General features: G+C 33.8%; 1 protein-coding gene across 1 annotated transcript in view; it reads right to left on the minus strand.

Annotated features, from left to right (window-relative positions):
- Nucleotides 1-494: 494 nt before the first annotated feature.
- LOC116842867 (probable cationic amino acid transporter) overlaps nucleotides 495-15,414 on the minus strand; it is a 191,010-nt gene continuing 176,090 nt past the window's right edge. The window contains exons 9-14 of the mRNA XM_032812664.1: nucleotides 10,089-10,342; nucleotides 7,118-7,360; nucleotides 4,174-4,318; nucleotides 3,980-4,073; nucleotides 3,731-3,858; nucleotides 495-2,349 (exon numbers count right to left, since the gene is read on the minus strand). Coding sequence (XP_032668555.1) covers nucleotides 1,988-2,349; nucleotides 3,731-3,858; nucleotides 3,980-4,073; nucleotides 4,174-4,318; nucleotides 7,118-7,360; nucleotides 10,089-10,342 — 1,226 coding nt within the window. The 3' untranslated portion in view covers nucleotides 495-1,987. The remainder of the gene's footprint in view (nucleotides 2,350-3,730; nucleotides 3,859-3,979; nucleotides 4,074-4,173; nucleotides 4,319-7,117; nucleotides 7,361-10,088; nucleotides 10,343-15,414) is intronic.

Consider the following 15,414-nt stretch of genomic DNA (forward strand, 5'->3'; position numbering starts at 1 on the left):
ATATATATATATATATATATATATATATATATATATATATGCACATATACACACCTTAATTTTCTGCGTAAGCAATTCGTTTCTGCAACTTTCAAAATAAGTAACACCAGGAGCGCGTGGGAGAAAGTTTGACAATTTCATTCGAAGTCTCGATGACTGATTATTCTCGTGTTTAAAGCGCCGCAACTTCTCGCGAAAGAAATTCTCTGGTCAATCCCCTTTTTAACACGTCTACCCCTTCTCTTCGCGATGTGAGCCGTCTCAAACCGAATTAGTCGTACTCACATGAATCCTTCGTCCGTTGGGAGGCGACGCGCTTAAGTCCTAGATAATTTATACAAATTTGCGTGTAAATTAATAATCAAAGGATTTACTCGAGGTAAGACGTATGTAAGTATTGTAGTAAGCTTAGATATACGATTATAATATATGTTAGACTAAACTTCTTTTTTTCTTTTCTGGGAAAGACTAAAGTTAGGCAAGATGACGTCTCATTTTTTTTGTTTTTCAAGTGTTTTGTTTTTAAAATGTTCTTTTCTATTCGCTCAAACATTCTCTCTTCCTCTTTCTCTTTCTCCCCTCCCCCTCTCTCTCTCTCTCTCTGCATTTTCACTGCTTTTTCAGGCACACCTTATTCCACTCCCTACTTTGTCTCGTTCTTTTCTTTTTTTTGTGTCTTTTCTATTACTTGCGCTCTCTTTCTCTTTCTCCCTCTCTCTCTCTCTCTCTCTCTCTCTCTCTCTCGCGCTCTCTTTTTCTCTCACATATGTTCTTCAGTCACTCTTTTGCTCCGACAACACTGTCATTCACGTCTTACATTCGTTCATCATTCACGAACTAGCGATAAATTTGAACTTATATTAGCAGTTAGAACGCTCTCTTGGAAAACACAAGTTTCGCCTTATACTATTAATGTTAATGGTCTCTTCATCTTCTCCCATCGACTTTCCCCTTTCCCCGCGCGTCCATCGTCCTCCCTTCAGCCTCTTTCGCTTTCCACCTACCTCCATCGCCGCAACTCATTCTGCGACTTCGTCAACGACGGTACTATATAACTAGGATAATAAATATTGCCGCAAAATTATTTGCTACATTTGTCCCAAATAGTAGTCAACAAGTTCGACCCTCGGAGAATCGCGGATAACGATCAACCACTTCTCCCTCCCTCCCCCCCCCCTTCCCTGTAAAGTCACATTGATCAAATTTTTTTAATGATCTTTCGACGTGCGCGCTTTGCGAGAGACGCAAGATCGAGGGCGGGCAGCAGGAGTAGCGGCAGCGTCTTCGTGAAGCGGCCAAACTTCGTTCCGAGTATTTGCGCAGACTCGCGAAACTAGCGCAAAACTCAGTCGGGATTAATGAGTAGACGAGAAATGTAAATGGACAATAAACTTACTTGCCGAGCTCCCTCGACTCGTTAATGAAATTACGGAGATACTAGCACAAGTTTTTGCGTACCTTTTTCAAGCAAGACCAAAGTGCGAGATGCGCCGAAAGGACGTCTAAAAAAGGGGAGAGAACGTCCGACGGATCGGCGGCCAGTTTCGCGGAGCGATGTTTGATTTCGATCTCGACACAAACTCGCTCCTCCTCCTCTTTCCCGACAACTTCCGACAAGTTCCGTTTGACGAGATCCGCCGGATAATCCATTTAACATCCGGTCAACGGTGAAGCGACTGTTTCTAAGAGTGGCCCTCCGACTGATCTCGAGCGTCCTCACATTATCCAGATCGAGCGTGCTCCACCCTTGATTGTCCGTTCGTCCATGTTCGTCGACCACGGCTCCACGACCACGCAGCCCGTCCTCGACCTGGCCCCCTGCCCTCCCCTCCCCCTGCCCCTCTTCCCTAAAGCGTACGATCTCCGAAGGGTCTGGTTTCATCGGTAATCGTCCGATGCCAGTCGCGCGCACGAACGTGTCAGGCGTTGTAGTATCTCTCTATTCGTGTATACGTTAATATCTGCTCGGTGCTGCGCCACGCCGCTCTCAATCATCCCAGGTGGGGAAGTTCTCCTGTTCAACGAACAGGCCCGTCGTCGTTTGGCCCGCCGCCTGCTGCCTCTGATGCTGCTTCTGCTGTTGCTGCTGATGAGCGGCGTGCTGGTTCGGCGTGCCGCCGAAGTTCGTGCTGCCAAAGACCGGCTGGCCGAACGCGTCCAACTGTTGGCCCTCGTAGATGCTGCGGTCGGGCGTCACGTAGAGCTTCTGTTGGACCTGCTGGTGGTCAGTCACGGTCAGCTCGATGTTGCCTGCCGTGCCGCCGACGACGCCGTCGTCAACGTTCTCTGACACGTTCGCTTCCTCCAAGCTGCTGTGCTTGATGCCATAATAGAAGTACATGATGAAACCTAGAAGGATATGAGGACTCGCTGTAGTAATTGCTCTTGTTAGTATTCGAGAAAGAAAATGGAAGGTGAGAATTTCTAATCAGGAGCGTGTCGATTGAGTAAAAATTATTTTGATTTTTATTTCAGTGACATTTATTTACGTATAAATTCACTTTATTTAAGTAAAAATTTACTTGAAATGAAAATTTACTTAAATAAAATGTAAAAAAAGTATTTAAAGAATTTATTTATATAAACTAAATTTATATAAATAAATTTTACTTAACTTTTACTTATAAAAAATGCGACCAAATTTCGACCAATTTTTTCCGCATAAAAATTTTTATTCCATTTTGCACTTAAATTAAAACTTAGAAAAGTTTTATAAAAAGTGTCAATAATACGCCTATATCATTAATTATAATTTATGAGGTTTTATAAAGAAAAGCTAATTTTACAAAAAGAACAAATAAAAATTTTGTTTACAATCACAAAAATGCTATTTGTTTAAAAATTTTTAATTTTTTTTATAATATCGTATTATATAAAACAAATTATCATTTGTTAAAGATGTGGAAGATATACCTTTTTAAAAAAATATATAAAACAATAATTAAAAAAAATATATATATACATATATATATATATATATATATTATTTTAACATGAAGAATTTTAAGGTCAAAACTGACGTTAATGGTGTCTCTCTTACATTTGCTAAACAACAAATAAAGCTGCATAGCATGGGCAGTTGTAAAGGAAAGATAAATATTCTTTCTTTCCACAATTCTGATTCCCTACCTTTCATTATATAGAAGCGATAAGCGTTTCAACAATACAATGAATATAGTTAGTATTTTACTTGAAGTAACATTTGGACGTGGTATTCTAGAAAGTTAATAATAAAATAATACTTTACTTAAATAAAATTAAGTTTACTTAAATAAAATAACATTTTACTTAAGTGAAATATAAAATGTATTTAAATAATTTACTAAAATGAAATATAAGATAAATATAAAAATTTGTATTTGAAAAGTGAGAATTTCTAATTGCAGGCATTCCTGTCATTCGGATAAAAATTATTTTATAAATTTACTTCAAGTAAAATAAAATTTTACTTACTAATACTATAAAATATCTAATCTACTTCCCGATAAATTACTGAAATAAAATATAAAATAAATATAAAATTTTGTAATTTGAAATATAATTGAAAAAAGAATAAAAATTCTTATATCTACACAATCAAAAACGTATAAAAGCCAAATACAAGTTATCTGATAAGTAACTTTTAATTTTTAATGCAAATAATGTTACTGGAATAATTTGGACGTCGGTGTTACGTGAACGTGTGTTAATTACTCTAAATTTTGAAAGTGCAAAAATTGTCAACTCATACCGAGAACCATCCAGACAGTGAACCGGACTAGGGTCAGAATGCTGAGCTTGAAGATGAGATAGATATTGACGGTAACGGCAATCGCGGGGACGAACGGCAAGCCTGGAGTCATGAACATCATGTTATTTCTAAAAGGAGAACACACGGAAATCCACGATTAATTCGTTGAACTATTTCACGATTGGGATCGCGCGTCGTGATTCGCGAATTACATAATCGCGAAACGCTAATGACTGAGTAGTGTCATACCTATTTTGCGGCTTTCTACTAATGGCGAGAAGTACGCCGATTATGGCGAAAAGAAAAACGAACAGTAGTATCGTTGTGAATGTTCCCATATTCCCTAAAGGAGGAAGAAGATAGACGAAGATTAGAAATACGATGAGAAGAGGTATATTAATTCTTTTACGAATCTAAGGAGAGACAGTGGGAATTTTCCTCACCCATTCCACAGACGATAATCAGGTCGAAGATAAGGATCAATAAGTATAAGATCCCAACAAGTTTCATCACGTAACGTCCTGATGCTTCTGTCGCGGGACCTCTATCCACCCACGGGAATATAGCCGGACAAAGATATTGCGCCGCCTAAAAAAAGTATCATTATTTATTAAAAAAGGGAGGAGAAGAAAATTTTTTTCTCGATAATTATATATACATTTTCTACATTACAAATATCTCTGTGTTATGGAATCGATCCAGGAGCTCGGCGAAATAAAGATCTGTGATACAAAATATTGTCCAATAAAATAGTGAAGCTAACAAATAGCTGCGAGATGAGATTTCCACTCACAAAGCAAAAATATTCGCGCTTGGGCATGAAATTATATAAATGTACCTATAAGTATATATAAGATATTTGCAAATGTTTACAAAACTCTTGCTCGTATTTGTTTTTGTTGGGTTGGTCCAAAGGTTTGTCATGTTTGTCAAAAAGATAAACAGAATTATCCAATGTTTTAAATTTTAAATAAAATGAACATCAATTCATTTTTCTTTTAACCCTACGGAAAAAAAATTAATACATTCTATGAGTCACACTAATTAAGTAATACAAAGTTCGGAAAAACATTGATAGATTAGATGTTAAGCGAGGGGAGATTATATCTGTAAAATATTTTCTTAGTGTGTGTATGTGTGCTGTTTGAGTTAAAAAAATATTCTTCTACTATTAATATTTCTACTAATAATTTTACTGTTAATTGTTGCTATTAATTATTATTATTATTAATAATTAATTAAATAATAATTAAATAAACTTCTTATATTATTAATTAAGAAATATGAGCTTTAAGAAGCGTTCTCCAATATTTAAAGTTAATTAATTTAAAGTTAATATCTGCGCGTACGTACACTATATTGTAAATATATGCTAATTAGACTTACCATCTGACTCTTAGCATCCGTTATATATATATATATGTTCTTAATAAAAACTTTATTCATATAGACTGCTAAATGTCCCAAACAGCACACAACTCCAAGGGACTTGTGGATGTTCTGAGGATCTGTCTTTATGTCTTAGGACGCCTGTGCTGCCTGGGGTGTTTCATTTAAAAATATTTAATTACTTATGAGTATCCTCAGAGGAAAATCTAGAGTATAATGGAAACCGTAAATGATTAAAAAGGACGAAATTGTTTGTAAATGTATCAGTTTTTTCTGAAGACATTACTTAATCTCTTTAAAGAATAAAAGAAAAAGAAAGTGTCATTTTATAAGTACCCAAGTAGGAATTTACTACTGGCATCAAAATGGCCCAGTACCGATTTATGGTAAACGTTACTGACATAGTACCAGATGCCAGTACGGGTTTCGTATTGGTGTGATACTGAGATGATAGAAAAGGGCCAGTATTGTCACAGTACCGAAAATCAGTACTGTACCAGTATAAAAAAAAGTATTGATTCTTAGTACTGGGGAAGTTCCAATTCCTAGTAATTTTTATTATTTGTACAATTGTTAATATCACAACTATATAGTATGGAAAGAAAGATCAGACCATGGTCGGGGTTGCTCTTGTACTTATACGAGAGTACTAGGTCTATTTTTAATAGTCATATAAGGAAAAATCTCCGGAGCGACGGTTGGAATCGAACTCGAGTCTTCCGCTCGTCAGACAAACGTTCTTACCACTGAGCTATCTAAGTTTCGTGTGATTTCTTCCGTTTTCCCATAAAGAACATTGGTATCGTCCGTTTTTCGGCACAATACTGACTCAATATCTTCTATTAGCAGATTGTATACGATTTTTACTTGGATATCCAGTACTAATTCTACGATTTTTACTTGGATATCCAGTACTAATTCTATGAACAGGACCAATAATACAGCTTTTTTAATACTGGGCCAATATCGAAAACGACAGACACTTTTCGGTAACTCTCCAATATACGTACGGTACGACTATCCAGTACCTAACCTCAGTACGGAGTCACTACCAATAATACAGCTTTTTTATATTAGGCCCAGTACTGAGCCAGTACCAAAACCGGATATCCGTTTTTCGGTATCAACCTGGTATCAAGCCATTTTTCCGTATTGGCGAAACGTATACGATTCCTACTTGGGTATATCTTTTTATTTCATCGTGTTTTGCAAGAATTTTTATCGTGTATTTTCTCGCCTCTGACGTCATCAATCGAGACTTACATAACGAAGAACTAGGAGTCTTAATTATGTAGCATAAAGCATTATAAATAGTCGATACTTGCACAAGTATTTAATTAAAATGACGAGAATTAAGATGACGAGAAAAGATTATTTAATAACGTAAATTTACGCACAGTACGTAAAAAATAGAATTTTATTATTGTTGCCTTATTCAGATATCAAATAAATTTCGACGTAATTGCGGAGAACAAATCAAACGCATTAAACAATACCCAGACTCTTTCGATGAAAAATATTGACGACTGTCGATAATAGTACGCAATAAGAAACATATGAGGAGTAATAATTAAAAACGTTTTATTACATGGCAATATATCTTAAAAAAGTTATCGACGATACCTCATTATGCTCGGCGACCCATTACGCGCTAAGAAAAAAATATTAAAAAATTAAGAAATATTTATTAAGTGAGTATTATTAACATATTTATTTAAATTAAAATTATTTTCATTTAAACCGCGTAATTACTCGGTTTTACTAAACAATATTCAGTTTAAATAAAGAAAATGAAAAGAATTTTGAATTAAGTAAATATGTTAATGGCCCTCCCCGCATAATAAAAATATTTCTTAATTTTTAATTATTTTCTTTCTCAATGTGCCTTTTAACTCTTCTATATTTCAACGAAATGTTGTGCTTCTAAGGGTTTGCCACAGCTAACACGGAGACCCTTATTCCACCGAGACTCCCGATTTCAATCTCGTGAATTACTACCTGCAGCCGACGCTGTAGATAATTCAACGGCGGCCCGATAATCGGTGTGTTTCCGGGATACTGATGAGCGCTACCACAACTCGAGGCGGCCGCGGCCGCATGCACGCTGCCGTAGAACTTATTCTCCGTTCTGTCACTGACGAGATACTGATCGTCCTTACCCAATCCCACCTCGTCTTCCTCGCCGCCATACGTGTCGTCCGAGTCCGGCGAGGAGCTGTTGCACCTCCTCACCCGGCGTACCTGCAACGGTGAATGCCACTTCGTCGCACACTAAACTGTAGCGCTCTACTTCGACACGCCGAACGTGCACGATTTGGTCTGTCTCGTCAACGCAATGACGAGAAAGATATTCGAAGAGGAACGGGAAACCTAAATAACGTTCGAAATTGAAAGCTTGAAAAAGTCTTAACCCTTTAACTAGAGTTAAGCTCGACATAGAATTTTACTTCTGTACAGACAGATGATTAAAAGTTGCAGCATTTCCCTTCGATGAGTTTCGTAATGTGTATCCCGTATTCAATAGGAGAATTAATTTTTTAAATAAGTCTCAGGAGATACATTCTCTTATTGAATATGGGATGCATTGCGAAACTTCAAAAAATATTGCGACCTTTAATCATCTGATTGTACGTACAATTTTGCCTCTGGAAGCGCGTAACGGATTATAGCAGTGCATTTGATACTTTGAATAGTGTAATTCATTATATCTGCGCTAGTATGACACAATAACTAATAAATTTATGAAATTTGCATTAATGATATTAAAAAAAACATGTACAAGCTGTTGAGTCGTAACAACAAACTGTCGGTTAATTCTCAATGCAAGTTTTAGAGACTAGTTCACTGTACGTGACGTTTCTGAAAAGTCATTTAGCTGGAAGCTGCTTAATGACGCATAATAGCGAAAAGGTCAACGATGATGAATTGTTAATCTTGATTAGGCAAAAGTTTCCAGGCTGAGGCAGTACTCTTCGCAATACCACAAACTTATTAACAAATTAATTCAATAAGATTGGATAAAGAAAAAAGTGTTACATTATTATTAAAAAGAATGGGGTTTTTTTATGTATAATAACTTTTAATTTCGTGGAAGAATTTCTATTATTATTTATTTCGCCCTACTCTATAAATTTCTTGGATTCAAATTTCACTAAAAATAAAGTGACAGCTAAAAGTAACTAGAATTTAAATAACTTTTCATTCATATCAAGTAAATCCTCTACTTCGAAAGTCGAGTGAATATTTTCATTCGAAATTGAGAAATATCTGAAACATTTCACTGTCACTAGAACAAATTTACTTTTTAATTGATTGAAATATTCATGCGTATAGATAAAAAATTCACTCAAGGATTAAAATAAATATTTACTCTTGCGTGATTCAGAATAGCAGTATATTCACGAACGCTTCAAGAAGAATTTTTTTTACTGAAAGTTTTTAATAAAATTTCATTTCAACAAATTTTGAGAGAAAGTCACTACAGTCTACAAGAAAACATAAGATCGAATAAACGCGCGTATTTACGTATTCACTGAAATAATTTTTTTAAACAGAGAGAACGGTCTCTTTGCAAATTTTCCTATTTGGTTAATTTGAATTTGTTAAACATAAACAATATAATTTTATGTCAAGTATTATTTGTTTTTATTAGACTAAGCCATGTGTTGTTTAAGGGAAAAAATAATATTTAAAGAGAATAATTTGATTTTCAACTAATGTATAGGGCAAGCGGCCATTTTTTCGCCGGCGCGCTTTGATTAGCTCATCTATTTTATTTAATAACTCGAAATTTTACGTGGTTGTTCGAAAAATGACTTCGACCTATGTTTCACTTTTATTTGTTCTACTTATATTTTTCTTTTGGTACATCTTATTCGGGACACCCTATATATTGACTATTGCAATGTTTTGAAAAAACGATTTTCTTAATATTTTTTTAATAAATCACATTCAAATTTTATACATTCACGTGGTCCAAGATAACTAACGCTGGATTCATTTCAAACACGAAATTAGCACTATTTTTATCACAACACTATAAGAAGCAGCCATTTCTAATAAAACTTTTATTACAACGATAAGTATAGTATGAAAAGATTTAAATATAAGGATATATTGTAAGCATAATCTTATGTCATTAGAACTAGTTGGCATTACTAATTCCTATATGCTTGTTGAAGTCAAGCAATCCAAACTGTGATCAGTAAAAGAATAGGTGACTGCATCACGGAACAATGGAGTATTTCAATGGAAAGCCAAAAGAAGAGCGCATATAATGAAGTAATAAAAAGGCAGGCCGTCAAAAATGCGAAGAAAAAATGTCAAATTTCTCCAAATTTAAACAGAATTATCGAGCTTTTTTAATAAAATGAAAAAATTAAACAAAATAATTTTCTACTTTACATTAAACAATGAATTATTTGAGCCAAATAATAATATTACTTGAAAAACCATACAATGGTATTTGTTAAATAAAAAATTTATTTATTTGAATTATTCCAATAGATAAATTTCTCTAAATTTAATTAAATAAAAAAAATAAAAAGAACCGATCTCTCTGTGCAGATTAATTATAGATCTCTCTCTAAAAATTCCAACCACTTCTAATAATCGATAAGCGCTTGCTGAACGCTTCGTTCTACTAAACGCAGCCAACTAATTATCGAGGAGACAGAAATCTCCCGAAAGCAATGTTCTGAACACGACTCGCTGTCTCAGTATATCTGCAAAGGGAAGGATTAACGAAACGAAGGATTAACAAAGAGAAAGAAAGGGAGAAAAATAAAGAAAGAGAGAAAGAGAAAATACGAGTAAATATTTATAATTAATAAACTTGGGGGATGGGAGAAAATTTCATTTTCTCGCGCGGTGGAAATACCGTGAAATACGCACGGGCGATGGTACAACGGGGAAAGGAAAAGAATAGGAAGAAAAAAAGGGATTTACTGTCTTTGCGAACACGTCTCACCGTGATGCGCTGTCCGTTGTTGGTGGCCGTAAGCTCCGACTGGGCCGTCTGGACCGAGTTCAACGCGGTCGTAAGCTGATCGGGCCTGAGCTCCTTGCCGTAAGCTACTTGACCGTTCCCTTGCGTCTCCTTAGTGGGCGATCGACATGGTGTCCTGAGGCTTTGCGGCAGCAGCTCGACTAAATTCGTCGAGTGCGGCTGATACCGCAGTATCAGCACGCAGGTGGACACCAGGGTGTACGCCAACAAGGTACCTGCGATTCCACGTGATGGCGGTTGCGAATGGAAATGTCAAGTGTGTAAAACCGCTCGGATTCACGATTCGATTCTGACGGCCGAAAGTCGCACGCGAAACCCGAAATACGCGCCTCCTAGGATTTTCGCGAGGATAAAAATCTACCCGATATGATCAGTGTTATGCATTACAAGTGAAAAAGTCCAAATCAGACGATGTTCCATTATTGAGAACCGACATTATTGTCGGTTTTTAAAAAATATTCAACGACAAAGCTTAAAAATTTCAGTATTCCAGAGTAATGATTGACAATGATTGAGCAATGTTTATTGCCGCGTTAAATTCCATACAAAAGCTTAAGTGGTGATCCAATTATTTATTTTTATTTATTGATTTTTTTGCGAATAAAAATAAGTTACTAACATTGAGACTTCTCTAACTGCCTTACATGAAAATTACACGTAAGAATTATACAGACGGACAAAAATATATTTGTCAAGCAACTTGTATTCGTAAAAAGAGAAAAACAACGGAAGGATTAAAGGCTATGAAACATCATGTATTCTGTACCTAAGTTTTTTTTATATCTAAATATATTCTATAAAAATAATTTATTTTGTGTTAATAATAAAAATTTTAATTTTAAAATGTTTATTTTTTTAGTAACACAACTTTTACTAATAAAAATTATATAAATTAAATATAAGTAATTTTATATTATGTCTAAAAGTTATTTGTTTTAGAAAAGATAGTAGCACAATCTAATAATTATTACTCATAATATGATTCTAAGCTTTTTTTCTTATTCTATAGGGAAAGGGAAGGACAATTCCACATATATTACGTAATATTGGAAGGAAGTTCTAATTTTGTGATAAAGTGTAATGAAAAAGAGCAGGCGGAGTGATAAAAAATATTCAAAGAGTATCGATTTTAGTTCCTTTTTGTAGCATTCAAAATCTTAAATTATTTTTTATTAAATTGTAATTATATTCAGTGGAATTATATAAAGTGGAATAATATAGAGTGGATTAAAAATATACAAATATCAAAGTGGGGTTCTCACCATTTGGCAGAAAATAGCCTAAAAAGATACAAATTGTCTAAATAAATGATAACGTTTGGATTTTTACAGGAAATGTATAGGGAATGTTGCAAGAAATAGGAGAGAGATGATTCATCAATAAAATAATATGAATTATAAATGAATTATAATTCCTTTGTAACTAGCAAAATTGGCCAATAGATATTTACTGATCGCAACGTAAGTAATCGACGATTAAATTAATCGAAACTTAGTAAAAATCATCCTTAGTGCTTCTGCAATTATTACCAACATTATGAATGCTAACATTTGTTGAATGAATAAAGGAAACTGTAGAAAACCTTACCAATATTCTAATAAAATTCTTTTATGGACTGTCAGAAGCACCATATATTAGCTTTCTTTAAATAAATTCTTTTTAGGCCATTTTGTCCCAAATAGTGAGACGTATTACTTTAATACTTATTTATATTTTTAATCTATCCACAAATAACCACAACTTCATAAAAATATAATTTAAGATTTCGAACAAAATGCGGCTAAAAGTTTACAAGAGCTTGATCGGTCTTTTTCACATGATATAATTGCTAAATGACCCTTAAAGCAGACATTAGCTCATGTAGCTAAGAGAGTGACAGTCAGTTCTAAATATCTTATCACATACATGTATTAAATCGTTATTTCTGCTTCTTGCAGAGAATATTTTGCGCCGTAGCGTTCAAGTTCGAGCAGTTAATAAATTAACCTTCAATAGCAGCGACATTAACAATCCTTGTTTTAAAGAAACATGTTAGCTGCCACGGCTACAATCACTGGATAAAAGATTGCAATACTTTCACCTCGATAAGTTCCGCAACGCGTCCCGTATCCAATTTGTTTTCTAGTAATTCTCAGAAGATATATTTTTTTTATTGGATACGAGATGCGCCATTGCGAAACTTATCGAGGTAAAAGTGTCGCAACCATTTATCCACTAACTGTACATCTTAGTTCTTTCTGCTAATTTCTGTTCTGAATATAAACTTGCAAAAGGATTTGAACCAGAAACTTCGCATTTCTGAAGCTTCGAGAAATTATATTCGAATAACAAATAAAATTTCCAAAATATGAATATTTGAATATTTGAACGTCTGAATACAGCGAACTTCGAAAAAATACGAGTATTTTTTTCGAAACACTATCCAAAATTAGTTTCATCAAGAGCTTTTATATTTCGAATCTTCGAATTATTCAAATTGGGAACTTCAACTTTAAATGTCGAATTATAGCCACGCTTCGAACATACCAAATGGGATCACCTCTAGTTTGAACATATTTTTTCACATGTAAGATTAGAATCGGTTGGTCACAATTGCGAGCCACTGGCGACAAGAAATGTAGCCGGTCTGAATCAGAAGCTAATAGCTACCTATTGTAGGCTAGATTAAAATTTTCAGCTCGATCATTCACTGAGATATAGAATTGGTTTTGTGATCTAGCCGTTGTGTAGCAGTTGTACGTCAAATATGATGGAGTAAATGGCGTTATATATTCTAAAATATATAATCTAGCTAGCATATACAGCTATTAGTATTTTAAAGTAGCAAATCCAAATTGGAATTACATTATATTTTATGTGCTACGTGACACCTTTGCGATGGGAAAGTGCAACAATCATGCTCGTGTTCGCAAATACTGCGTATATATTCACGGCCACAGTGGTCTGATTTTCGGTTAGAGAACTTAATCCCTTTACCGGGGAATGGATAAGCGAGGGAAAAGTGGTGGCAATGTAACGCAAGTAATTTTTATTATTTTGTGAAGTAAACATAAATAAAAGAAGAATTTTTATTTAACTGAAAATATTAAGATAACATATGGACTATAAATAAAAGGAAGAAATACCGGTTTATACATATAATAAGATTATAAAATGCTACTTTATTATAATTACACAAAACACGAAATGCATAATTTATAAAACGGAAGAAACTCGCGGAGCGCATATGTAGTGTGTGTCTGTGTGTGAACATTAAATGAACTGGGAGATCAATGTCGACCCGTGCGTAACAGTTGACGACGCACTAAGAAGATGGAGTAGAGAAATTGAGTTAAATAAATAGGAATATAAAATAAAATTAAAAGGTAAAAAGAGAGAGAGATAAAAAGGGGAATTGAGAAAAATATAAGATAAGGAAAATAAGAGAATAACTCAATGTGGGCCAAAATAAGCGAAATAACGAATAGAGAATTAATGAAGAGAAGTAGTAAGGTATTTACTAGTGTTGGATAAAAAAGCAAAACAGAATGAATTTTATGATTGTTGGATTCTCTGGTCTGTAAAAACTGATCTGTAAATACAGCTGTTGGCTGTGGGTCTTTTTTCGTTCGATGTGCACTTTAAAGATATTTCGCGAATCAAATTCGTATAAAGAGACAAGATTTTAAAATAGAAAAATTGGGTAGTAATATATAAGAATTTAAGAGCCGAAAGTTTAACTGTTCAGAAAGGAGAACCTGGTCAGACAATCAGAAATAAGTGATTTTTTAGAGGGCCACAAAAAAGCAAGTAATTTTAAAAGTAAGTTTCAACTTGGAGTTTTTGAAATTAAACAATCTGTGTCTGATTTGTTAAATGTAATGAAGGTGGGATGAAGATAATATCCACTGATGTGTAAAAGGAAGAAAACAAAAGAAATTTAAAATTTTTTTTCTGTTAGGACAGTGGGTGGAGAAAAAAATATATTCTACATATTGCACTGATTGGAAGAATATTATTTGGTGAAGGAATCTTTAGAGGAGGTAGTCATAGGTGACACAAGTTCACCCTTTTATACTTCCGGCACGTATATGTTCCATTTGCGAAAAAAATCATATTTGTAATAGTTCTATCAATTTCTACCTTGACTTGTTTTAAAGAGGTAGATTAAATCTACATGTAAAAAGTGAATATACTTTTAAATTTAATATTTTTAATAAAATATAATTATATCTAAACTTTTGTAAAAGTGTAAATGTAAAAAGTGAATATACTTTTAAATTTAATATTTTCAATAAAATATAATTATATCTAAACTTTTAAAAAAATCTAACTTTTAACTAGCATGCTGGCAACGTCCTTTCTCAATCTCGCTCAGCGAACTTATAAAAGAAAGGATCGCCTTTTGTTGGCAATTAAGATTGTTACTTATAAAAGTTATATAACTGCATAACTATATTATCGACAATAGCATGTATGGATGTAAGATTTTTATCTAAAATTTATTTAAAAGTTCCTTGTAGAGTCACTATCTGATATTTATTATCATAAATTTAATTTTTTTACGTTCTATTTGTGCAATTAGTGATCAGAAGAAACCTGATTCAAGTGCATATGTTAAATATATCAATAATTAAGTTTTTCATGGCCATTTTGAATCTCATTTCGGATTGAAATTTTAATAGTAAATTTAAAATTAGTGTTCTCAAAAACTTTTATAATCATCTCAATATGAAATATATTTCTTCTAAGAAAATTCAGAGGCATGAACAGATTAAAGATCGGAATGGCGATGTGAACTTTAAAAAAATATGAGTTTGGCAGTATTTGATATCGAATATCGATAGGGAGTTGTAAAATTTCTTTTTCGTTTTATAGTCACGTAATCGGTTCGGATGATCACCAGATTTCTAAACGCAGACATTTTACAGTTGTATGATTAAATATCTTGTTTATATTCAAATGTATATAAATATATGTATGTAATTATCGCTCGTTCTTCTAAATATTTAGGTAATTCTATTATAATTCATAAGTTCGTGTGGATTTTAAACAAAGTTCAAATGCATTTTATTCTTGTTAAAAATGATATTAATCAATAATATATGCGCCATTCTGTTCGACAATCTCTCTTTTGTCATCTTTCACGTAATTTCATAATACCACTTTCGTAAAACTCTTGTGCTTTTCCGGCAAAGAAACGCTCCAAGTGATTTTTCACATTTTTCAAAGAAGTTTATACCGTTAAGAGGATGCTGAAGCTGAAAACTTTACAGAACATTGACATTTTTCTGCAAAGTTTACGTCG

Source organism: Odontomachus brunneus, unplaced genomic scaffold (assembly GCF_010583005.1).
Source record: "Odontomachus brunneus isolate Ranch 3 - 2012 unplaced genomic scaffold, Obru_v1 Obru_scaffold_028, whole genome shotgun sequence".
Taxonomy (NCBI): Eukaryota; Metazoa; Arthropoda; class Insecta; order Hymenoptera; family Formicidae; genus Odontomachus; species Odontomachus brunneus.